At 47.9% G+C, this 25,101-nt stretch overlaps 3 protein-coding genes across 9 annotated transcripts in view; 2 read left to right on the top strand and 1 right to left on the bottom strand.

Moving 5' to 3' along the window:
- The window catches only part of EFTUD2 (elongation factor Tu GTP binding domain containing 2), a 40,670-nt gene extending 34,726 nt beyond the window's left edge, over nt 1-5,944 (top strand). Inside the window, exons 18-28 of the mRNA XM_036116824.2 lie at nt 55-195; nt 845-946; nt 1,887-1,969; nt 2,547-2,633; nt 2,816-2,942; nt 3,138-3,225; nt 3,869-3,987; nt 4,143-4,237; nt 4,735-4,888; nt 5,030-5,137; nt 5,465-5,944. Coding sequence (XP_035972717.1) covers nt 55-195; nt 845-946; nt 1,887-1,969; nt 2,547-2,633; nt 2,816-2,942; nt 3,138-3,225; nt 3,869-3,987; nt 4,143-4,237; nt 4,735-4,888; nt 5,030-5,137; nt 5,465-5,560 — 1,200 coding nt within the window. The 3' untranslated portion in view covers nt 5,561-5,944. The remainder of the gene's footprint in view (nt 1-54; nt 196-844; nt 947-1,886; nt 1,970-2,546; nt 2,634-2,815; nt 2,943-3,137; nt 3,226-3,868; nt 3,988-4,142; nt 4,238-4,734; nt 4,889-5,029; nt 5,138-5,464) is intronic.
- Nucleotides 5,945-6,414: 470 nt separating this feature from the next.
- HIGD1B (HIG1 hypoxia inducible domain family member 1B) lies at nt 6,415-9,032 on the bottom strand. Of its 2 annotated transcripts, none has more exons than XM_036116830.2 (4): nt 8,934-9,032; nt 7,946-8,094; nt 7,186-7,320; nt 6,415-6,547 (listed from the first exon to the last, which is right to left on the bottom strand). In XM_036116830.2, the coding sequence occupies exons 2-4, from the start codon at nt 8,043-8,045 to the stop codon at nt 6,483-6,485; spliced, it is 300 nt and encodes a 99-aa protein (XP_035972723.1). In that variant the 5' UTR covers nt 8,046-8,094; nt 8,934-9,032; the 3' UTR covers nt 6,415-6,482. The 2 variants fall into 2 exon arrangements, with proteins under 2 accessions (XP_035972723.1, XP_035972724.1); XM_036116831.2 differs by lacking the exon at nt 8,934-9,032 and adding an exon at nt 8,181-8,306.
- A 7,423-nt stretch (nt 9,033-16,455) lies between these two features.
- Nucleotides 16,456-25,101, top strand: part of GJC1 (gap junction protein gamma 1) — a 47,440-nt gene continuing 38,794 nt past the window's right edge. For 2 of the 6 annotated variants that reach the window (XM_036116837.2, XM_078065831.1), the window contains exon 1: nt 17,043-17,193. The gene's annotated coding sequence lies outside the window, so the exon portion shown is untranslated. Of the gene's footprint in view, nt 16,637-17,042; nt 17,194-17,517; nt 17,722-18,046; nt 18,193-25,101 lie in introns of those variants that run through there. The other 4 variants (XM_078065829.1, XM_036116833.2, XM_036116834.2 and 1 more) reach the window with 4 other exon arrangements.

Raw genomic sequence — 25,101 nt, 5'->3', positions numbered from 1 at the left:
CTTTGGTGCCTAATCAGTCCAGATGCCCTCATTCTTCTGCATTTTGAATCTCAGGCTCAGATTTTCCGGCCCTTGAAGTTCAACACCACATCTGTTATCAAGATTGCTGTGGAACCGGTCAACCCCTCAGAGCTGCCCAAGATGCTGGACGGTCTGCGCAAGGTCAACAAGAGCTATCCATCCCTCACCACCAAGGTACGCTCAGGGCATGTGGGAGCTGCCAGGCCCCGTTGCCCAGCTGACAGCTCTGTGCTGCCCACGGCCTCATGTCCACCAGGTCTGTCTGATCTGCTGCTTCCAGCACCCTATGTCAGGAGCAAGTATCCCCGTCTGCTGTTATCATTTCAAAGCAGGACATGGGGGGCGGGGGGGAGCAGTGAGTGCACGTGCGTGTGTTCATATTCCACAGTATCTTTCAACGGGAAAGAGATGTGTCTTGGAGAGTACACTTTGAATTGATTTTTCCAGAAAATATAGAGGGAAAAGTGAGTCATTCTGATTCTTCTACATTCTTGAGCCTTCTAGCATACTTTTCTGAGTAGTTGGCCAGGGCTAAAGGGTCAACTTATGTCTGTAGACATAGGGCAGTGTGTTCCCTAAACGGTTGTGACGGAAATAAGTTGGTGACCTTATGCCCAGTAGCACTATTGCTGAATGGTCCAGATGTCTTGAGGATTAACTCATAGGTCCCTGTTCCCCAGTGGTCCTTCTTGAAGAGGCTAGAACTGATGCTGAGCAGTGGCTTTCCATAGTGGGTTCGGGCGCCGCCTCCTGGGCTCTCATGTTGATTCTGGTGCTGGCACAGGAGGTCCAGGCTGTGACTGCCAGAGCTGTTGCATTTCAGGTGGAAGAGTCTGGGGAGCACGTGATTCTGGGTACTGGGGAGCTCTACTTGGACTGTGTGATGCACGACTTGCGGAAGATGTACTCAGAGATCGACATCAAGGTAAATCAGCGTCCCCTTTCTTGAGCGCCTGCCTGGCCAGGAGCTTGGCTCACAGCTCCAGACTGATTTTACAAGCAGCCAAACCCTTGATTCGCCTGGAAGGCCTGAGGGAAGAGGGGGGCACTAGGAGAGGAGACGTGTTTGGGAAAAGCATGACCTGTTGCTCCCTATATGGGAAGGTATTTGAATCTGGTTTGCCCCTTCCGGCAGGGTTATTCTCAATTTCATACGTTTAAAGTCAAGGCTCCCAAGCCAAAGTGATTCTTGGTCTTCTGTTAAGAACCCATCTTTAGTGATTAGGGCTCAGTGGATCGTTTTAGGGAGTGAGGACTGGCCCTCCTGGGTTTGCTGTCAGGTCATGCTGTGGCCCCTCAGTTCAAGTGCACCTTCTTGGTACACATATTTTCTCCTAGCTCCTGTGGTGGTGGGAGTGAGTGCCCTCACGTACCTGTCTTAGACGCTCCTCCTGATGTGCCGAGGACTGGTGCTCTAGAAGATACTGAGTTCCCCGGTAGCCGGCCGTGTGGGAGCCTCAGGGAAGAGCTGTGCTACCCAGAGGCAGGGGTTCAGAATGGAACGGGGACCTGCCAGGCAGTCCCTAGTGCCCGCTGTGACAGAGCCACGGGAGCTGTTCAGTGAGCGGTGGGGGGATGGCTGAACAGATGTTGGAAGAGACCTTGGGGGACTATCATTTAGGCCCAGGTTCGACTCGCACTTAACTCTTGGCTGAGGAACACAAACTCCGCACTCGGCTAAGCTTTCCCAGGCTGCTTAGTGCTGGTGCGCACTTTTAGCCCGCTATGGTACTTGTTGTTGATGCTGGTTAAGAACGGGGTGTTATTGCAGAGGTGGTGCCAAGGGGACCTCAGAATTCCCTTTGGCAGAAGATTGTCCTTCCAACAAATTGAGACTTTGCCTAACAATTTATTCTGTTTCCCAGGTGGCTGACCCTGTTGTCACGTTTTGTGAGACGGTGGTGGAAACATCTTCCCTCAAGTGCTTTGCTGAAACGCCCAATAAGAAGTGAGCTGGGGGTCTGAGTGACCCTGGGACTGACAGGGGACACTCTTCTCTGCCCGCGCCACTCCACCCTAATCACAAGCACTGTGGAAACAGACCCCCTGAGTCTTAGGATGGGGTCTTAGGATGCTGGAGTTTTACCCCAGCACTCTCATCCCTTAGGCCTGTAGACATGATGCTGTGGGATTCTTTGCCAGAAGTACCCCAAGGATGAGTGTCCGCATTGCCACTTCTTTCTGTATATGATCATCTTAAAATTTTGCCCTAGCAGCAGGTCCACTGTTTTTTCTTTTTTTAAGATTCTATTTTTAAGTAATCTCTACCCCCAGCATGGGGCTCAAACTCACGACCCTGAGATCAAGAGCCACATGCTCCACTGAGGGAGCCGGCCAGGCGCCCTGAGACCTCACTTTTTTAAAGAGTGGTAGATTTGAATGAAGAAGACAGAAGATGAACCTTTTTGCTCTGCTCTGGCCCATCTGGCTTCTACTGGTGTCACTGCCGTGCCAGTCTTTTCTTAGGAATGCGCCTTCTGTGAGTCCTGCTGATCCTCATCATTACCCGTTTCCTGTCTGACTAGGAACAAGATCACCATGATTGCCGAGCCTCTTGAGAAGGGCCTCGCCGAGGACATAGAGAACGAGGTGGTCCAGATCACCTGGAACAGGTGAGAACGTGGCTGTGGTTCCAAGGCTTGAAAGGAGACGAGGCGCCACAGCCTGCCCGCCCAGTCTCTAATGCCACCTGTCCTGGGAAGTGAACTGTCCTCCAGGAAGGCAGGATCTGTGACCCCAGCAGGCAATAACTGCAGAGCTGCCGGATACCTCCATTCTCATCCTTCCCCTCCAGGAAGAAACTGGGAGAATTCTTTCAGACCAAGTACGATTGGGATCTGCTGGCTGCACGTTCCATCTGGGCTTTCGGCCCTGATGCCACCGGCCCCAACATCCTGGTGGATGATACCCTGCCCTCTGAGGTACAGCAGAACTAATGGGAGCCATAGGGGTGGTTTCTTCGCTGTTGAGTGGAAGAAACTGAAGTATACTGCTTTTCCCCAAAGTATTTTGTGGCTTCTGGTGAACCTTCTTACCAGTATACCTACCTTCTACTCCCTCTAAACTCTGGTTGTTGCCAGGGTCGCTGCTCACATGTGCCCTCGTGTTTTGTGCAGGTAGACAAGGCTCTTCTTGGTTCAGTGAAGGACAGCATCGTTCAAGGTTTCCAGTGGGGAACCCGGGAGGGGCCCCTCTGTGATGAGCGTAAGTTCCACCCGTGCCTCGGCCTCCCTGCCCAGCCCTCTAGGGTCCTCGTGCCTGGGCGTGTGGGGTGGGCTAGGCTCATCTATGGGCGCTGGCAGGAGAAGCAGCTTGGGGCACACGGGGCCATCCCGTGTCCTGGGGCAGCGTCCTCTCCTCCCCTCCCTCCCTGTCCTAGTGCTATTGCTCGGGACGTCCGAAATGAAGTTATTTCTAGGCTGACATTTGCTCCTCAGTCCTGAGAAGGAATGTGTTCGAGGAGAGGTATTAGGAGGGAGGTGGGGTCAGAGTGGTTTATAGACCACAATTGGATTTAGTGGGAAGAAATGTGCCATTCCTAGAACTTACTCTGCATTCAAACATAATTAAGTATTTGTAAGAAAAACACATAAACATCTAGGAAGGCTTTACGATGCCTGAGCATGACCTGAAACCAACACAAAGAACGTGTGCTCAACTTCCGTTCTCTGCTGTAGGCCTTGGCATCCTATCAGAACACTCATCTGCAGGGTGATTGTGAGCCATATCTTTTGTGGCCTCAAGACAGCTGCCATGCAGCTAGAGGCTCCTTGCTGCTCTGCCCTTGGGCCCTTTGACTAGCCCTGCAACTGCTCCTCACTCAGCAGCTCCCCCATCTCTGTTTCAGTGATTCGAAATGTCAAGTTTAAGATCCTCGATGCAGTGGTTGCCCAAGAGCCCCTGCACCGGGGCGGGGGCCAGATCATCCCCACGGCAAGGAGAGTCGTCTATTCTGCCTTCCTCATGGTGAGTGGTGGGACTGACCTGCTCCAGGGCATTAAGTGGAGGTCCAACCTTTGGGGGCATCAGGACTGCAGTCCCTCCAGCCTTTTCTTTACCCGGATCCTCAGTCCTCAGCCTTCCCCAAGCTGAGCAAGCCTTTCTTCTTGCCCCCATTGCAGGCCACTCCTCGCCTGATGGAGCCTTACTACTTTGTGGAGGTCCAGGCCCCTGCGGATTGTGTTTCTGCTGTGTACACTGTCCTGGCCAGGCGCAGGTGAGCCACCAGCAGGGCATGTGAGGGAGGGTGCAGAGAGCAGGAGCACAGCAAGAAGTTATTGGGCTCCCGTGGGGAAGGAGATGGGCCTCCTACACAGTTTCTGCTCCTAAAAACCAACTGAGCTGGTTTTTCAGAAGGAAGTAGGAAAGATTTGAGGAAATCCCCAGCTTCACTGCAGATAAAAATTTTGAGATTCTTTTTTGGGCCCTCTCTCCTTGGAGAGTCCTTGGGGAAAGTACTGAAATGTGTCAGTGGGGGGAATGTCTATAGGACCTTGTCTCGTCAGTGTTTCCACTCTTGCCTAGAGGTCACTGCCCCTTTGACAGCCACAGGAAATGACGCTGAGGGCCCCAAGCCTTTTCTGCCCACTATAGCATGATTGTGGTTATTCTTTCCTTGATGGTAACTGTGTTGTGGTACATTTGGGGCCAGATTCTTTCTCTGCTTTTGGTCTCTGTAGGACAAGGGACTCACCCTTTCTTTTTCTGTCACAGGGGGCACGTGACTCAGGATGCACCCATCCCAGGCTCCCCTCTCTACACCATCAAAGCTTTCATCCCTGCCATTGATTCTTTTGGCTTTGAGACTGATCTGCGGACTCACACCCAAGGGCAGGCCTTTTCCTTGTCTGTCTTCCACCATTGGCAGGTGAGAAAATGGTGCAGGCTGGCCAGTGTGCCCTCCCACCTGTTCAAAGCCAGTCCCCTCTGGCCTGTTCCCCTTCCCAGGTGAGATTTCCAGCATCCTAGAGAAGAGTCCTAGACCATCTGAAATCACTTTACCTTTCAGATTGTACCCGGCGATCCTCTGGACAAGAGCATTGTCATCCGCCCCCTGGAGCCACAGCCTGCTCCTCACCTGGCCCGGGAATTCATGATCAAAACCCGTCGCAGGAAGGTATGCGTCCCTGGGGCCCATGGCCAACCCTCAGTCCCCAGGGCTCTTGGCAGGAGTTGGGTCTCTTTTCATTTCTTCCTTTGGGACCTTCCTCCCAAAGACTGAGAGCAGTTCACTGCACAGTGCAGAGAGGTGCAGTCTCTACAGGCCTCGGGCCACCAGTCTGGCTGGCAAGAGAGCACCTTCTCCCCAGTGGCGATTCCTGAAATAGCTGGACCAAAGTTCCACCCCCATCAGCCTCCCCCTCCAGCACAGGTCTCGGACGGCCTTTCAGCTCTGTTGGTCACCACATGGGGCTCTTTCCTGCATCGCTCCCACTCTTTGCAGGGCCTGAGTGAGGATGTAAGCATCAGCAAGTTCTTCGATGATCCCATGTTGCTGGAACTCGCCAAGCAGGATGTTGTGCTCAATTACCCCATGTGAGTGCTGGGACTCCTGGCAGCCCTGCTCCCTGCAGCGGGCTGTATCCTGGACTTGAAGCTGGGACCTGGTGTGACCCGGACTCCATGTTGTCAGAGAGCGTCTGAGAGCTGCTGTGGCCATTTTTAACAACCCCAAACCCTCCAACCCAGAGTCCCAGCAAGGGAGGAGTATTTGGCCTCCTAGTTCCTCTGCGGCCTCTGCCTGGCTCCATTCCCAGGGAACAGAGTGGAGCTTGGACTCAGAGAAGAAGAAGGGGACGAAGTGTTTAACCCCAAGGGGCCCTGTCTTCAGGATTTACGTGGAATTTTTTCTTTTTCTTTTTTTTTTTTTTTTACAAGTTTGACCTTAGACATGGTTTTTAAGTGAACAGAACATTCTGACCTCTGCCTTGCTCTGTTCCTTTCATCCCCACCCCCGTCCCCTTCCCTCCAGCACAGTCTGGCCCTGGTACTTGGGTTCTGAATATATGTTGTCTCCCGTGTCTCTTCTCCCAGCTGCAGTCTTCCTGCCTGGGTCCCCAGGGCAGCAGCCTGTGGTGGGAGGGATGCCTGCCTCTCAATTCAGTGCTCCTGTGAACGTTGAGGCCACTTTCTTGCCTCCACCTTCCTGCCTCTCTGCTCTGCTTCTTCTGGGTGGGACCTGGGCTGGCTTGGGAGGTGTTAGACTTCTGGGACCAGAAGCTGTTGCCTCTGGAGAACCTTCCTTGCCCTGGAGCTGGGGGCCAGAGCTCTGATTTCTAGCCCTTTCTCTAAAACACACACACACACACACACACACCCCACCCCCCACCCCGAGCCGCTACCGGTCCCTTACTCTGCTGTCCCCCATGTGAAGAGACTTGATTTTCCTCAAAACTGCTTTATTAGGAACGTACCAGGGATTGCTGGAAGAGGCTGTGGTGGCCCCGGGCTCTACAGCAGTCCTACTTCTCCCCAGGATCCTGTGCTGTTCTCCTGATGTAGTCTCTGTACGTCGTGTACACAGCACCTGCAGGAAGGAGAAGGGAAAACATCCCATAACACCGAACCCTGCACCCATCCTCTGGCTCTCCCAGGAGTCTGACTCCAGCCGTTCCCCTGAGAGTCCAGCTTCTCTGCTCGTCTTTTTGCTCTGGGTCTCAACAGCTGCCGTGAGCACCTGACCACACGGCCTAGGGAAACACCCCGTTGACAGTTCACAAAGCCCTTCCACATAGATTACCTATCTGAGAAACCTCACAGCAACCTGCAAGGTAGGCAAGCCAGGGTGCTTATCATCAGGTTGGACACAAGGAAACTGAGGCTCAGAGAAGGATTTGTCCCCTGTTACACAGCTAGTTCGTAGCTGCCTGCCTCTTGACCCAGAGAGGAAGAGAAGTTCAGCAGATGTTCTGCTGTGTGATTTTTCTCACATCTAGAACAAACTGTCACGAAACCAACTGCACCATCCCCACAGGCCCCGGGACAGGAGATAAAACAAGGAATCCTGAAAATGGCTTGGTTTGGGAGTGTCACCCAAGACTTGCTGTGGAGCTTACTATAGGGAACAGGGACTAAAATCACCATCCCTTAACTGTCAGGACTCACAGCCAGATTTTGCCTCATCAGCTCTGTTCTTATTCTCCTGGGACCCCGGCAGCCACTCACCTAGCATGACTGCACCCACAGCACAGGCCTGCGCCGCCACTCGGGTGTGAATCAGGTGTATGGACATCTTGGTGGAACCACGGGCCTTCAGCCGATAAATCCGGTAGGCTGCCACTGCCAGGCAGCCTCCTAAGCCTGTAGGCAGAGAACATGACCGTTGGGCCTCAGTCACCAATCACATGGTTCCCCTGATGAGAGACCCCCTCACTTAGGTAGCCTGGGCATCTGGATAAACCCCTACTTTCCTGCCACTTCATGGCGGGAGAGGGGGGACCATCATCAGAATATTGAGTTGTTTCCTCTTGGTGGCATTTTCAAAGTGGCTGCCTCCCTCCAGTGAGGCCTCCTCTATGTACAAATAGCCCATCCTGAGCCCCCTACCCCCATTGGCTCTGCTCAGGCCCTTCTCCAACTGCTGTTGGCTCCCACAGCTACTTTACTACTCTCCCAAGACCTTGAGGAAGGAAGCCCTGGGAGACCCCAAACTGCTCCTCCCTCTCCTCACACAGGTGTTGATGCCCCATGTTTCCCCACACCCCAAGCCCTCGGCCACCACCTCCACCCATCCAGCCTCCCTTATTTCATTGTCAGGTGTGTCCCTTCGTCCCTTGGCACCTTTGCTGCTGGTTCACTCCTTTCCTGGCTGGCAACTGCTCAGTGGGTATGACACTTGAGTTCTCTGCTTCATTTGAAAAGACTAGGAGACCTGTTCTCTGAGGGAAGGCCCCTCCTCGCCCTCTTTCCTTACTTTCCTACTCACCTACAGGTACCAGCGGAGACTCCCTGGTCTTCCTCAGGAACTTCTGAGACACACTGTCTTCGCCCTCAGGTGGTACCCACCAGCCTTTGTTAGCAGACATGATCTGGCCCCAGAGTTATCAGCTGGGGCTCTGAGGCTTCAGCCCAGTCCTAGAAAGAGGCACCCCACAATAACTCTCGATTCTCCTCAGTCTGGGGGAGAAAGGAAGGAGTTGCCTGCTAAGACCTTCTCTTACCATGCCCCAACACACCCGCTACTTGAAAAGTTGTCCCAAGTGTCCTGTCTCAGATGGCTGGACCACTAGTGCCATTTCTCCCATCTCTTCTTCCTAACGTTTGCCTCTTCCCCAGCTCATTCTGACTTCACTGTTTTCCCTGCCCCCCCCCCCTTCCATCAGTATCCCTATGTGATGCTTGGATTGAGAAAAGCAGCTGGAAAAATCCACAGATGAGGGTGGGAGGAACAGGCATTGAGGCTTGGGCCCCCCACTGGTCTTGAATCTGTGACCGTTCCCTGAGGGAGCCACAGAATAGGATCTGGCCTCAGAGAGCCAGAGCCATCCCAGTGTCCCAGCACTGGCTACTGAATCACCAGAGCCAAAGATTAAGATGACTGGACATTGATTTGTGAATAATTTAGCATAGATTTTGGACATTAGTACTAATGGAACTAATTCTGGTCCCTGAACTGCTCGCATTTCCATCTCTTGCCAGGTTCTTGGCCATTGCCGAACCCCTGCCTTCCTCTCTGGGCAGGTGACCCTTATTGCTCTACTTGCTAACCCCAGTAAACATCTGCTCTGATCAGTAACTAGACGGAGCCCCAGAGTCCTGGTCCATAGACCAGGGCTTCTGCCTACGCGGTGCCTTCTGGGTCTGACCGTGAGACAGACTCCCTGCATGAGGTGACCTCTATTCCCAGTTGCCTCTTCTCTCCTGGAGGAGCAAGGACTGTCAGCCCCACAGGTTCTCAGCATGCTGGTGCTTACCCTAGGAGATGGCTAGAAAGTAGAGTGCGAGCAGCCCGGCCAGGGCTCAGCATCTGCTGTTTTGAACCGGCCAGGAGCTGATGATGGAGCTGCCACTGTGGGGTCAGGGAAGCAAGCTTTAATGGGGACTTTGAAGTCAGGAATGGAGAGGGGAGGAGATAGGCCAGGGCATCAGTCTTAACCCCCCATTTGCTGAGTTCCAGGCCAGAGCTTCAAGCACCGGAAGGTAATGAAAGATCAGATGGCGGGAGCCCTTAACTAGATTCAGTCTGTTAATTCCCATGGATGTAAGGGGCTGGATCAGGCAGGGACTTGCTACAGAGAACTGAGCTGGAAATACAGAGGCAAGAAACGAGAGAGATCCTTGGTTCTCTCGCAAGCTGTACTGCTTCGAACACTCACGAACAATGTGGGATGTAAATAAAATGCCCCTATTCCCAATTGTGGTCTTGATCCTTTCAAGGATGCTTTCTGGACCAAGGAGATTCATCCAGTTTATAACCACTAGGACTTCATCACATCTCCAGTGCTCCTTATACTGCCTACAGGGGTGAGATGTTCACTTATGCTCATTCAGGACAGAGATGACAATTGACCTGCATTATCACCTAATATGAGGTATTTACATTTCAGGCCTTTCAATTGTTCTATACAGTAAGTAGTTTGTTCATAGACCGGGAACTGAGCTTCTGAGAGGCTAAAAGACTTATCCAAGGGTGCACAGCTAGTAAATGGCAATGTCATGATCTGAATCTAGGTCTGACTGGCTCCAGAGTTTGTACTTGTAGCCTGCTTCCCATAGGCTGGCCAAGCAGAACCTCTCCATCCAGGCTGAAGCTTAGGAATGCTAATCAATTGTTGGCACCCTGGATTCAGAGAAGAGGAGGAAAGAACCTTCTTGCTAATAAGCAAGTGGAAAAAGATTGGAGTACACTATGGAGAGGCCCACTCCATCCCAGGCCTTTGTTCCTTCCCTAGATCCTCAGCCCCATGTGTCTATCCGAACGGGGCTTTTCAGCACTGGAAATCCGTCCAGCAGCTGAAGTCTTTCTTTTCTCTCCCCAGCACTCACTGCCCTAGGAAAAGACCCAGGGTCACAGCAGCTCCCCAGGGCCTTAACATATCCCCAGCGTCCATGGGAACTCTCCTCCCAGTCATTCACACACACTCTCCCGGGCTGCCTCTCCTGGTCCCAGTGGTGGCCTGAATTCTCAAGAGATGGATGGTCTGGGCCAGAGGCAGGGGGATGAAATGCCTGGCTGAGACAGAGCAAGAATCAGGATCAACTCCAAGCCCTTTGGAGAATAGGGTCCAAGCTATGGAGAGCTAAGTTCAAAGAGGTTCTCCCTTATTGGGCTTCTGTTGATGCTCCTATAACATCTTAGCCCAGAATTGAGAAAAGAATACAATTTTCTGAGCACCCATGGGGCAAGAAATGTGCTAATTGCTTTAAGTAGGTTATTTTTATTTAATCCTCACAATTCTGTAAGGTAGGTACTATTATCCCCCATTTCACAGATGAAAAACTGAGGCTTGGGTTAAATGTCTTGCTCCGGGTCACAGTAAGTGACAGAAGAAAGAACCAGACTAATAACTGTTCCTAAAATCAAATCTCACTGTTCTGGACTAATGGGAGAAGGATTGTAAACTGGAGGGAAAGTCTCTTGAAATAGAAGAAATAAAATTCCTTTTTACTTCTGAGAACACAGTAAAACTTCAAGAACAGATTTCTGTAGACTACCACTTCAGTAAACAGCTAAGATAAATTATGATAATATTTTTGTTACTATGCCAAGTCTTCAATAATTATTTCTATTTAAGCATTTCTACATTAGTAATTTGCTTAGTAAACCTTTTTTCCTTCCAGGTCATGTCACACTCATAGAAATTCTAATTTAGAAGGGTCTAATTGAGTGATGCAGACAGACTTAATGGATCCGGAGCGTAGGCCACAGGCAGACATGGGATCAGTTAGCTGCTTGAATGACCACTCTCTGAATACTTGGTCTTTTGCCACTCAACGTCTTTTGAGTCTATGCCATCATCTGTAAAATGGAGGTAGCATCTCCCCATAGGATCATTGTAGGAGTTAAATAAGATGATTGTTAGAATTCCCCTGCACATGGCCTGCTCCTCTTCCTTCCAGAATGAGCAAGTGTCAGGAAACGGGTAGCAGGCTAGGGGAGAAGTACAAAGTCCCTGACAATAGATGAAAAGGTTGCCACGTTCCGGGTGGTCCCAGTTCAGCACACCCTTGTCCGTCTCCAACCTTCAGGCTGCTTCTCCCTATTGTGTTGGGAGGGGGTGGCCAGGACTTGAAGCACTACACAAATCAAGGCATTGCTATGCTATATATAGCCCAAGGGAGCTGAGGGACCAGGCAGGGAAAGGAGGGCCAGCAACTCTTTTGCCTTGAGCTAAAGGAGTGCTGTGAGTGAGGAGATGCTGAAGAATGAACTGGACAAGGAACAGAAGATGCTTGAATTGGGGTTGGAATGAGGAGGACCCAGGCTGAAGGGCTGGGGGAATCACAGGAGAGGAAACATTAGGCCATATATAGTAGTGTCTCAGGGACTGGAGGTGCCAGGAGTGGGGGGGAACAGGAGCAGGCTGGGGCTGGAAGTTTCCAAATAACAGGGCTAGGCTGAGGCAGCCTCTAGAAGGTGCCTGGGATAGAGAGGGTAAGACATCCCCTCCCCTAAAAGCAGGCAGTAAGTTCAAATGACCCTGCAGTTTTTGTCCAAGGACAGCCCCAAGAGCAACAGGCCTGGGGCCAGGAAAGTGCCTTTGTTACCACTAATCTTTCTGGGGAGACTACTCACACATTTAAAAAGCTTCTAAGAGGGTGTGGATGGTAGCGATTGGAAGGCTGCATCCGACTGTAGTAATGCTGACGTCGTAGGATCACGTCTTGTGAAGGACCAATTTTGAGCTGTGTATTAAGACACACCTGTCTCAGATGATGAATGGATGCTCAGGGATTTGAAATGTTTTGCCAAGATCCTTGTGGTGGGTGCTTTTGAATACCCAAATTACCTGGCTTCCTCCAAAGAACACTGTGGGAGGGGACTAATGCCTTTGGAGCCTACACATTTTAGGCACTTCACATTTTTTTTTTTTTTTAAAGATTTTTTAACTTATTTATTTGAGAGAGAATGAGAGACAGCATGAGAGGGAGGAGGGTCAGAGGGAGAAGCAGACTCCCCGCTGAGCAGGGAGCCCAATGCGGGACTCGATCCCGGGACTCCAGGATCATGACCTGAGCCGAAGGCAGTCGCTTAACCAACTGAGCCACCCAGGCGCCCCAGGCACTTCACATATTTTATTTCATCTTCACAAAGTCCCAACAGATGGATATCATCCCCATTTTACAGATGAGGAAACCATGGCTCAGAGAGGGGAAGTAACAGCCAGATGGCACAGCAAATAAATGGCTGAGCTATCCAACCAATAATGTTAACCGCTATAGACCAGCTTACAGTGGAAAGTTAACATAGCAAGTAATAATGGGACTTCATGTACATTTCACCATCACATTCTCACACCATTGTAGAAATATGAGTAAACAAGTACAAACAGCTGGGCAGAGAGAACTTCCAGAAATTCAAAGATTGCACCTACTGCACTGCTTCTCACCAACGCAGGGTAGTTCCTGAGCCAGCACAGAATGGGTCCTCTCCCATATGCATCCCCCCACCCCCATCTCCTGCACACACTTCACCTACCCCTCATTTGCAAGTAAATTGACCTTAATTTAAAATTCTGCCTTCCTTTGCAAGGAACTGCTAACTGGGCTCCAGGAACACTGGTGAGGGTCATCCTACTGTTCTTTCTTATACTACTTGTGTTAACATATTCAAAAAAAATTTTTGACAACAACAACAAAAAATCTGCCTCACCCACCATCCCTGTGACAGAGAGAAACAGTATAATGTGTCCCACAGGTCAACTAAAACTGCTGGGGGTTCTGGGGAAAGGGGTGTGCTACTCATACCTGCCTCCCCATTAGCACATGCAATCAAGAGCTGGTTTAACAAGAAGCTTCCTCACTATCCAGCCAGTCTGGGGCCCACAGGGCTTCCTGTTGCCAACAGGGAGCTTTCCGAAAATCCTACCTCTCTGAGCCTTTGCTCCCATCCCCCCAGGACACAGCAATCTACTCTGAGTTTATCAGCCAAGTGGGGACCCTGGAAAATGTGTAATGGAAATAGTGACACACTGGAGTCTTCAAGTTGACCTTGCAGTTCCCAAACCACAGAGCCCCAGGGTGACTCTCAAGTTCTCAAACTGGGTTTTGATCCTTTCCTGCCTGGGCCCCATGTGAATAAAAAGTGATGCGGTTCTCACAGCACCGGCCTCCACCACTCTGTGCCAGAGGCTTGGAAACCAGACCCCTTCCCTCTTTGAAGCCTGGGGCTTTTTTTTTTTTTCCTTCCCTCGGGTAGCCTGTCTTTTTGTGCTAGCCATGGCAAGCTCTCAGTCACTCATTCACTCGGTGTGTACTTGCTAAGCACCTACCATGTGCGGTGCTCTGCTCTAGAAGCTGAGAGGCAATGGTCCTGCCTTCAGGGAACTCACATTCTAGCGGTTGCTAGATCCTGGTTGATGAGGGAGCAGAAGGCGAGCTGAGGACAAAGCACAAGCTGACACCCGACAACCCCCTCCCCCGCAGGTGGGATATATGTGACATTCCTCAGCCCTAAAGCTAAGGGGATGAAAAACAGTTAACTTACAGAGATTACACTCCTTCAAGGCAGGAGTCTCCCTCAGTTTACAAATGTCTTAGTGATTTACAAGAAAAAAGCATTCTTATCAATAACCTAGCTTCCAGGAGGAAATGTAGATAAAATTAAATGTCCTTATAACGTGCAGCCCATTGACCAATACTTGAGGCAGGCATAGTATAATGTTCTTCCAGGAAGCTCCCAACTGTCTCAATGTTAATGCCTTGCTGGAGGGAAAAACAACCTTAACCTGACAAGGGCAAGGCCTCCAGTATCTCGTAGGTCCTGTTTAGCATATGAAAGTTCTGAAAACCTCCCTTTTCCCTTACCTCCCCCAACTCCAAGTATATCATCAATTGCTCCTCACAACCCCAGTGCCCCTCTTTCTGTCCATGGGTCCCATCCCAGTACTTTAATTAAACCATCTTTTTGCACCAGAGACATCTCAAGAATTCTTTCTTGGCCGTCGGCTTCAAACCCTAACATCTTTCCTACATCACTGGTGACTGTCTGTATCAGAGATCCTCTGGCTTAGGTTTCTGGCTTCAGTTTACCACCTATAACTGGATTAAAAGATGTCACTAGCTGGCAAGGTGATAAAAGAAGAGTTATATTTCTGTTGTTTTTTTTTTTTAAGCTATCTGCAGGTTAAACAGCTTAGCTTCCATGGGTCTTATTATTTCCTTTTTTCTTTTTTTTAAGATTTCATGTTTTTATTTTAGAGAGAGAATGAGCAAGAGAGACAGAGAGGGCATGAGCGGGGGTTTGGGCAGAGGGAAGGGGAGAAGCCGACTCTCCCGCTGAGCAGGGAGCCTGACGTGGGGCTCGATGATCCCAGGACTCTGGGATCATGACCTGAGCCGAAGACAGACGCTTAACCGACTGAGCCACCCAGGCACCTCATTATTTCCATCTTTAAAAGGTTTCTCTGCCAGAAGAGAGACAGGGCTACAGCCTTGGTAGTAAGGTAACAAATACAGAAAGTGTATTGTTCCCAATCTCCATGAAGAATGGTCAATGCTAAAAGACAGGAAGCCTTCCTCAGCAGTTTCATCCATGAACTTATAGGAAAATAATACCTAATGAACATTTAATATGTATTATTAATATATGAAATATACATATATAATCAAATGTTTTGACACCACTTTAAAGTTTTTGGGTTTTTTTTTAAGATTTATTTGAGTGAGAGAGGGTGTGGGGCAAGGGGCAGAGGGGGAGAATGTCATGCAGACTCTCTGCCCAGCGCAGAGCCTGATGCAGGGCTCGATTCCACAACCCTGAGATCATGACCTGAGCAGAAACCAAGAGTCGGACGCCCAACCAACTGAGCCACCCAGGCGCTCCACCACTTTAAAGGTTTTTGTGGAAATCTTAATATGCCACACAAAAATGCACTATCAAAAGTGTACAGCTCAGATGTGGTAACTGAACACATCTGTGTATTCAAAGTCCAGATCAAGAAAAGAACAGGACCAGTCTCCCAGAAGCGCCCTCATATTCCCCATGACTAATCTTACCCCTAGGTAACCACTATCCTTACTCAAGAGCACAGGACACTTTAGCCTGTTTTTGAACTTCATATAAATGGAAAGTTTTGTGAGATTCATCTATCTTGTGTGTGATTGTAGATGGTTCATTCTCATTGCTGCATAAGGTACCATTGTGTGACTAGAACATTTCATCTATCCTTTCTATAGTTGTTGGACATTTGGGGGCTTTCCAGTTCTCTGGCTATTACAAATAGTGTTGCTATGAACACATTAATACATGTAGTTTGTGTACATCTGTACACATTTCTGTGGAATTTCCATGGAATTGCAGTCAGTGTAGGCGTAGGTTTAGCTTTAGTAGATATTGCCATTTTCCAAAGCAATTTGTACCAATATAGAATTGCACTAGCAGGATGTTAGTTTTAATATTTTAATCAGCATATGTAGTAATGTTGTCTCCTGTGTTACTTTAGTTTGATGTGTTCTTTATCATATTTTCATATATTTACAAGGTCATCACACTTGTCATTTTAAATACATTTGTAGAGAGGGAATGTGATAAGGAAGGGGTTGGGGATGAATGGGGCACTGCAAGTTCGGCGGGGGGAGAGGGGAGGAGAACTTAAATACAGAGGCCAAGCAGGTAATGAAAATGATTCAAGCAGCTAAGTGGGAACAGTGCCTGCCCTGCACAAACAAATATTACTCAGAAGTAGCCGCGGATGAAACTAGAGGCTCAAAGGGAGGAATTTTTTTTTTTTCACTATTTAGAGAGAAGCCAAAGATCTGGATTTTAAACTTTTGGCAATTAATGCATACTTTTAGAAAACATCCTACCGGCCAAACAAAACTTTTGTCAGTGGGCCAGATTGCCAGCCCTCTGGACTAGCGGTTAGTTCCGGCCTGGCTTTCGGGGTAGGAGGGTTTGACCTGTAGCAAGTCACCTCATTTGTTAGAGCTTAATTTCCTCTGTGGTCAAAAGAGTAAAATAGAAGCCTATCCTTTTGTACAGTGATGGTCAAATGAGATAATTCAAGGAGTACAGAGTTGTCAAACACCATACAAAGTAAAGTACTCTCCCATCTCCTTGGGACGCCTTCCGTTGTAATGCACGGACTCCCTGTACTTAAAGCATTTGAGGTGTTTCCAGATTCCTTCGAGGCGAGGCAGTTTAAGGCTGGACATTCCCATGCATACAAATTCTCCAGAAAGTCCTTTGTATGGGATCCTGCTGGGATGCAAGGGGTTAAGAGGAAATAGCCTATTAGGGTTTTGCTAATCTGAGAAGTCCAGGACTTCAAAAGTATCTAAAACGCCACTAACAGCCAAGCCTCAAAGGAGGCAGGATGATTAACCCGACGAGGGGCAGTAGGAGCAGAACCTAGAACGGGGCGTCAGCATCCTGATGTGTCACACTGGACCCAGGCCTCGGCGGAGCGCACAGAAGACAACTCCGGGGCTCGTAGGACAGACCTAGGATGCTCAGGTAAGGCGTGTCCTCGCGGCGCCGTTGGTAGCCCGCCCAAACCGAGGCACTGGCCGCGGGGGACTGCTGTCCCGAGAACCAAGCTGGAGGGATGAATTGTCCCGGGGGCGAGGTCTGCGCCCACCCAGGTCCAGACTCCACGCGGGGGGCACCGACACAGTCGGCGCCCCCGGGACCGCCCGGGAGCGCGCGAGGGCCCGACCGCAGAAAGTTGGACGCCCGCGCCGCCGCCCGCGCGCTCCGGGGCGCCCCCTCCCACCAGAGCGCCACGTGCCGCTCGCCCCCTGCTCCCAGGCCGCGGCGGGACGCCCCCGCCCCCACCGCGGCGCGTAGTGCGCAGGCGCCTCCCCGCGGGTCCGGGCGGCGGGAGCGGCAGGCGGCGGCGGGAGCGGCTTCGGCCTCGGCTGGAGACTCAGGCGAGGGCGGCGGCGGTGAGAGTTGGAGGAGAGGCGCGGGTGGCGGCGAAGGCGATGGCGACGCGGGGCACATGAGGCGGCGGCCGGCGGGACGGGCCGAGGCCCGGCGGAGGAGGCGGCTCCGGGGGAACACGCCGCCCGGTGAGGGGCGGCCGCAGGGCGGGCTGAGGAGCGGGCAAGGGGCGGGGCCCGGGGGGGCGGGAGAACTTGTGGGGAGGCCGGAGGGGGGGGGCGCGGGGGACGGGGGTCCCGGGAAGAGTGCGGCGGGGGGGCGGGAGGGGCTGCTGCCGAGACTTCCCGCCGACCCCGGAGGGGCGTCTGACCGGCGGCCCGCCGCTGCCCCCTGCGCTCCCTCCCCCTTTGTCCCTGGGCGCGCTGTTCCCAAATTGGGAGGGAAACGGCCAGGGGGTGGGCCCGGGCGGCGGCGGCCGCGCCGGGCGGGCGGGGACCCCGGAGGACCCCGGGCGCGCACTTGGGCGGCGCTCGGCGGTGCTCGCAACTCCTCGGGGCGGTTAGGGGCGCAGGGCCGCGCCGGGGCCGCCCCTCGCCGCCGGGGCGCTTCGCGGGCTGGTCTTTGTCTCCCGACGCTCGGCCCCTGACATCTCTCCGGGCGGCGTGCGGTTCGTTTGACTCCTTCCTCTAACAGCGCTGCCGGGACTCCTGCCTCCCGTCAGTGTTGTAGACAAGATTTAGTTCGAGGGCTGGAAGGAGGGAAACGGGGGGCGGGGGGGAATGGCGCGGTCGCCTCTTCATTAACATGTTTCCTTTACTTAAAATGATTTTTTTTCCACTTCGTGAAACTTTGGACAATTGTTTTGTTCTCCCTTCGATCTGCAGATTCAAAATTAAGAGAAGGCGCTAAAGCTGCGACTGTGGCCAATTGTGTGGTTGGTGGCTGCGTTTGGAGCTTTGAGTTGAAAGGATTTACGTGAATGTGTGGTTTAGAATTTGCGTTGTTTTCTTGTGATTGTTTCTAAGATTGGGATTACTTTTTCTTTGCGAAGTGGGCGAGTTCGGATTTATGATTTGAAGGAATGTTTGTTCATTGAGAACCTGCAATGGTACAGATTTCATTGTGCTCACGCTTTATTTTGTTAGCCTCAAGACCGTACTTTGTGGAATCGAGTAAATCAAGATAGAGTAAGTTCTGGATAAGCATTATCTTGTGCCTGATTAGTCTAAAACTATTACCCGTTCGTGTTGTGTATACTTTGAAGTGAGTATGTGGGAAAGCGCTATAAAAACCAAGCAGTCTAAATGAAGGGGACTTTAATTCCTAATAAACGGAGAACAGCATATCTCGACTACATCACATATCTGTAGAAAAGGGGATTAATAATGTAATTTAGGGATCAAATCCTTTACCTCCTAAAGAAGGTTTAGGTATTATTCAGAGTAAGAATGCAGAAAAATAAACTTAATTCCAGAGCTTCTGACTAAATATATTGTGAATTGTGGTTACCACGTTTCCTGGAGTTTTGTTGGTTTTACTTTTTTGGAATTTAGCATATATGTTGCAGTTGCTTTAGATTTCTTAAGTGCTATATAATGGCAGAATTAAAGAAATGAACTGACTCTTCTGGGTAAAAGGTAAAAAGCTGTGGTAAACCCCATCTTAGTGTGAGCCAGATATTTGTGAGCAGAGTATTGTAAGGAAAGGACATTTTGGAGAGAATACGTAGGAGCCATATGGAAGTTCTACCTGTCTTATTTGTCCTGATTTGTAATGGTTTGATACTGTTTACTGCTTGTCTTAAACTGTTGTGCGCTTTTCCAAAGCATTTCAAACATCCTTTCTAAAAGTCAGCGCTTTTAGCTTCTTTTTTAGGTTGTGTGACTTCAGAATTGGTTTTCTATCTGTGCTAGGTAGCCACCACAGTTCTCTCAAAAAGGAGCGAAGGACCCAGAGACCTTCAATTCAGTTCATGAAGATAGAATTGACTTTTAGCCTTCAGTCCAAAGGATTTAAGAAGTTAACATACCTTCAGCATAACAGTTTTACTTAAATACTGTTACCCTTAATAATTATTTTTATTCCTATTTTATATTTGTATAAATTAGCAAAAGGGAAGGACTAGAGGGTCTGTCTCTGATTAGCTGCACCACCACCCTAGCTCCAGGCTCTTCTATTAAGTCAGTAATTGGGATCCTAGAATACAAAATACATAATTAAAATCTAGAGTATCATTCTCTTAATAAATGCATAGTTTGTTCTATGCCTAATGCAGTGCAAAGAGATGAGTTCCAAAATGCTGGGCTTTTTATTTGAGGTTTGTTAACATTTCAAAATAAATGAGCTGTGTTCCCTTCTTTTTTTCATTATTAGTCTGGATAGTTAGTGCAACTGGGAGTATACTTCTTTATTTCCAAATTGGTGCTTTTTTTTTTTTAACTTGCAAATGTATGTATTTATTTTTACTAATTGGTGCTTTTCTTGTAGCATAGAAACGTGTGGCTCCTACCCAAAATATCTGATAGAAATTTAGGCAAAGAAAAATGGGATTACTTTTTTTTTTTAAGACCATTTCGTTGAGAATACATAGGATAATAGATTTTAGTTGGTATCATTAACCTAAAACACAGTTCTGCACTGTTAACATCAGCTAAGTGCCAACAATTTTCAGACCTACTACCACAACTGATGAGTTTAGTTTTTGTGGAAATAAGGACCTATTCTTTTATCTCTGAGCATTGCTATTTTCTCCAGCTCTTTAGAATGAATGACCAGACAGTACTGGGCTGTCATACAGGAGTAGTACATTCTTGAATTTTGCAAACACTGTAGGGGTTGACAACCTTCAAGTTTGTCTTTGAAGCCTGTGTGTGGAATGTGTTGCCCAAAGGATTTCGCCCCCCACCCCAGGACAGGGATGAGATCTCTTTGCAGATACCATTTTATTTCTAAGAAAAGAAGTGTTCTGTGGAATGAGTAGAGCCCTCAGAGTTTGTATTTTTGAGCTATACTGCTTGTTGCACCAGCACAATTTGGACATGGTACTCTGGTGGCCGTTCATTCATTTAGTGAACTCTTTTTTTTTTTCATTCAGTTATTTGCTAGAATGCTAGATGCTGAAGATGAATACTGTGTGGTTTTTGCTCTCAAAATGCTTACAGCTTAACATGCTGAAAGGTTTAGCAATTTGGAAATTCTCTGAAATCTTTGAAACAAAAGAATGTACAGGATTTTGGAGTAAGTTTTTATGTTTTTTCGCTATAGAAATGGAATAAACTTCATCCTTATTATCCTCTAATCTCTAAACTGGATGTTCTAGTCTCATATAGTTGCAAAGATTATTTTCATCTGTCTCTGTATGATTTATCAGTTTTGACTGAATTTATTGTTACTTAACTGAGTTATAACATTTCTTTTGGGAATGTTCAGAATAAGGTAGATCTGGACTTTCTGTTTTTAGGGAATTCCCTTTGACTCATTCTTGGACTTCAGATTCCTAAATGCCCATTTCAGAATAGGTGTTTATTTTATTTTTATTTTTTTAAGATTTTATTTATTGGGATGCCTGGGTGGCGCAATTGGTTAAGTGTCTGCCTTCAGCTCAGGTCACGATCCCAGGGCCCTGGGATCAAGTCCCACATTGGGCTCCTTGCTCAGTGGGGAGCCTGCTTCTCCCTCTGCCTGCTCTACCTGCTACTCCCCTTGCTTGTGCTCTTTGACAAATAAATAAAATCTTAGAAAGATTTTATTTTTTTATTTGAGAGAGAAAGAGGGCGCATAGCGCAAGGGGGGAGGGGCAGAGGGAGAAGCAGACTCCCCGCTGAGTAGGGAGCCAGACATAGGGCTCAGTCCCGGGACCCTGAGATCATGACCTGAGCCAAAGGCAAACGCTCAACCAGCTGAGCCACCCAGGCACCCCAATAGGTGTTTATTTCAGTTCAAAAATTTCCTTCCTGAAGTACTCTTTTCTCCTGGCTTCTGATTTCCTCCACTTGCTCTCTGGCTATTCCTTCAGGTTTTCCCCCCCCATCCTCTTCTGCCAGATCTTTATTTTATTTTTTTTAAATATTTTATTTTATTTATTCATGAGAGAGAGAGAGGCAGAGGCAGAGGGAGAAGCGGGCTCCCCGCAGAGCAGGGAGCCAGATGCTGTGGACTCATGACCTGAGCTGAAGGCAGACGCTTAACCGACAGAGCCACTCAGGCGCCCCTCTACCAGATCTTTAATTGATGGTCTTTCTCAAGTCTTGGTCCTCTAATTTCATCCATTCTGTGGCTTCAGTTACAATATGTATTTTGAATACTCCCAAATTTTTGTCTGCCTCCCAGACTTCTTTTCTGATCCCAGCTGCCTACTCAACATCTCTACTTAGCTTCGGAGATACTTTGAGTTGAGATGCCCAGATTGACCTCTTAATCGTGGCTCCAAACCTAGACCTTCTTCACTGTACCATTTCATTAAGTGGCTCTATCAACAACTTACTGAGGCCAGACTTGTGATTTTTCTCTACCTTTAGTCTCCCCATCCTAGTCTAGGTCACCTTTTTTTTTTTTTTTTTAAAGATTTTATTTATTTATTTGAGAGAGAGAGAGAATGAGAGACAGAGAGCATGAGAAGGAGGAGGGTCAGAGGGAGAAGCAGACTCCCCGCCAAGCAGGGAGCCCGATGCGGGACTCGATCCCAGGACTCCAGGATCATGACCTGAGCCGAAGGCAGTCGCTTAACCAACTGAGCCACCCAGGCGCCCTAGGTCACCTTTTCCTAAGATTACTATAGTCAATTATAAATGGTCTTTCCGCATTCGCTCTTATTTTTAAAAGGGGGGGTAGTATGAGATATTTAAGACAGGAAAAGTAATAAATAATACTATAATAAATACTTAACTACCTTGCAGCTTAGGAAAATAAAATATTACCAGTAAAGTTCAGGTGTTTCCCCACCTGATTGTATCCTCCTTCCCCCCAGCCTCCATTGTAGACCTCCTTGCCAGAGGTAATCACTAATTGAATTTATTATTCCTTTGCACTTCTTTATACTTTTACTACATACATACATACCCTAAGCAGTATATCCTCATCTAGTCTTCTCACAGCAGCTAGAATTGTCTTTATAAAACAAATTTAACCAAGTCACTTACCTGAAAACTTGTTTTCCTTTTAAGGCCTTCCCTCTTCATTTAACAAGGTGTGATCTGGCCTTGCCTACTTCCCTAGCATCATGTCTTTGTACTTACTTTTCTTGTTATGAGTGGTGTGACTTGCTGATCTTTTTTTTTTCCTTATTTCTTTCTTTTTTCCCCCCTCTGTTCCTTAAAGGTTCAGAGCTCACCCAAGGCCTTTGTACATGCTGTAGGTAATTATTCTGCCTGGAAAGCAGCCCCTCAATTCTTCAAAATATGCTTAAATATCACTTTTGTGGAGAAATCTTTTCTGATCCTCCTAGATTCAGTTAGAGAACTCAATAACATACTCTTACAGCACCCTGCACTTCTATTATAGTTTTGATTAATTATTTGTATAATGCCTATTTCACCATTAGACTGTTCTGTATATTTCATTAAGTCAGGAGTAATAATCTATCTTGGGCAGCCCAGTATCACAGCACCTAGCTCATAGTTCATTTCTTTCTTTTTTTTTTTTTTCTTTTTTAAGATTTTATTTATTCATCTGAAACACAGATAGAGAGAGAGATCATGAGCAGGGGGAGAGGCAGGCTCCCAACCAAGCCAGGAACCCGATGTGGGCCTCGATCCCACCTGAGCTGAAGGCAGACGCTTAACCATCTGAGCCACCCAGGCGCCCTCATAGTTCATTTCTGTATTCAACAATTACTTGAGTGCTTACTAGTTTCTCTTTTATTTATAGTTGATGATTGTAGCAAAGTAACTTTTTTTTTTTTTTAAGATTTTATTTATTTATTTGACAGAGAGAGACACAGCGAGAGAGGGAACACAAGCCGGGGGAGTGGGAGAGGGAGAAGCCGGCTTCCCGTGGGGCAGGGAGCCCGATGCAGGGCTCGATCCCAGGACGCTGGGATCATGACCTGAGCCGAAGGCAGACGCTTAACGACTGAGCCACCTAGGCACCCCGCAAAGTAACTTCTGACAGAGCTTTTGTTCTAATTAGAAGCCTCATTATTGGGGCACCTGGGTGGTGCAGTCAGTTGAGAATCCTATTCTTGGTTTTGGCTCAGGTCATGATCAGGTTGTAAGATTGAGCCTCACGTCACTTCGGGCTCTGAGCTCAATGCAGAGCTGCTTGAGTTTCTCTCTCTCCCTCTCCCTCTGCCCCTTACCTGCTCGCTCTCTCTCAAATAAATAAATAAATAAAATCTTTATTAAAAAAAAGAAGCCTCATTATTTTATGTTTTTTGCACTATTGGTCTTATATGCCGATACAGTGCTAGTTCTTGGTAAATACTTACTGATGTAAACTTGCTAATAGCCATGGCCTGAACAATCTTCAGTAGTTTGTTTGTTTTTTTATTAAAGATTTTATTTATTTATTTGACAGAGAGATAGTACAAGTAGGCAGAGAGGCAGGCAGAGGGAGAGGGAGAAGCAGACTCCCCGCTGAACAGGGAGCCCGATGTGGGGCTCGATCCCAGGACCCTGGGATCATGACCTGAGCCGAAGGCAGGCGCTTAACGACTGAGCCACCCAGGCGCCCCCAATCTTCAGTAGTTTTAATAGACCAAAAATACAGTGGTCACCAATGGTATAGTATACACAATGGGTACACTTGCCTCCCAGGAAAATAATCATAGCTGGCTTAGGCAGGCTGTCAGATGTAATAAAGAAATTGAGGATTAGGTTTTTTCTTTGACATCCTATACCTAGTTCTGATTTTCATTTCTTCTATTTGTTGGGCCAAGCTTCAGTATAATTAATGTCCCAAAAAACTGGGACAGTTTATATACATGAAGACCAGTGTTGATAGTTTTGCACTTCAGTATTTTACTTTGTAGACTTTTTTGGGGTAGGTAATGTATTAGGTATTATAAAATCCTAAAGGTATGAAAGGAATTGCTTTTTGGGGTAGGTAATGTATTAGGTATTATAAAATCCTAAAGGTATGAAAGGATTTGCAGTGAAAAGTAAGTCTTCCTTTATTCTCTTCTCACTCACTCATTTTTTTTCTGCTGAAGCAATTATTATTTACCTTTTTTTGTGAATTCTAGAGGTATCCATGGATTCAGTAATTCACATATATACATAAATGGTAGCATACTTACATGTACTGTTCTACAGACTGCATTGTTCGCTAATATATCTTAGTTTATTTCATATGTTTAGAGATAGAGCTGTCTCATACTTTTTAACTACCAGATGTGCTGTAATTTGTTTACCCAGTCCCTGATAGACTTTCTTTTTTTTTTTAAGATTTTATTTATTTATTTGACAGAGACACAGCGAGAGAGGGAACACAAGCAGGGGGAGTGGGAGAGGGAGAAGCAGGCTCCCCACGGAGCAGGGAGCCGGATGCGGGGCTCGATCCCAGGACTCTGGGATCATGACCCAACACAAAGGCAGACGCTTAACGACTGAGCCACCCAGGCGCCCCCCTGATAAACTTTTAAATTGTTTCCAGCACATTATCAACAGTGCTTCAGTGAATATTCTTCTACATTATTTTCTATGTCTGTGAACATATTTGCTAGATAAACATTGAGAATTGGAACTGCTGGGTCAAAAGGTGTGTGCATTTCATATAACCAGTTCACCCCACCACTTGCGGTAAAGCACAAAGAATGTCTCTTTCTGTACACCCTTCCTTGTCAATGATCTGTCAGTTCTTAAATCTTTTCCAATTGGATAAATGAAAATGAAAAGTAGTATGGTGCTATAGTTTTAATTTGTAATTCTTTAATTACAAGTGATACTATATATCTGTTCATATTGTTAAAAACTATTTATATTTCTTTTTCTGAGACCTCTCCATATCCATTGCAAATTTTTCTATTGAGTGGTCTTATTATTGATCTGTTAAGAGTTCTTTATGTGTTAGAGAAATTAGCCTTTTATTCTGAGAGCTGCAAATCATTTTAAGCATTCATTATATCTTTTGAGTTATTAACAGTATTATTTTTTGCTTTC

This window comes from Halichoerus grypus, chromosome 2 (genome assembly GCF_964656455.1).
Source record: "Halichoerus grypus chromosome 2, mHalGry1.hap1.1, whole genome shotgun sequence".
NCBI lineage: Eukaryota > Metazoa > Chordata > Mammalia > Carnivora > Phocidae > Halichoerus > Halichoerus grypus.
The sequence above is the reverse complement of the archived record's forward strand: the minus strand, read 5'-3'. Positions and strand labels throughout refer to the sequence as shown.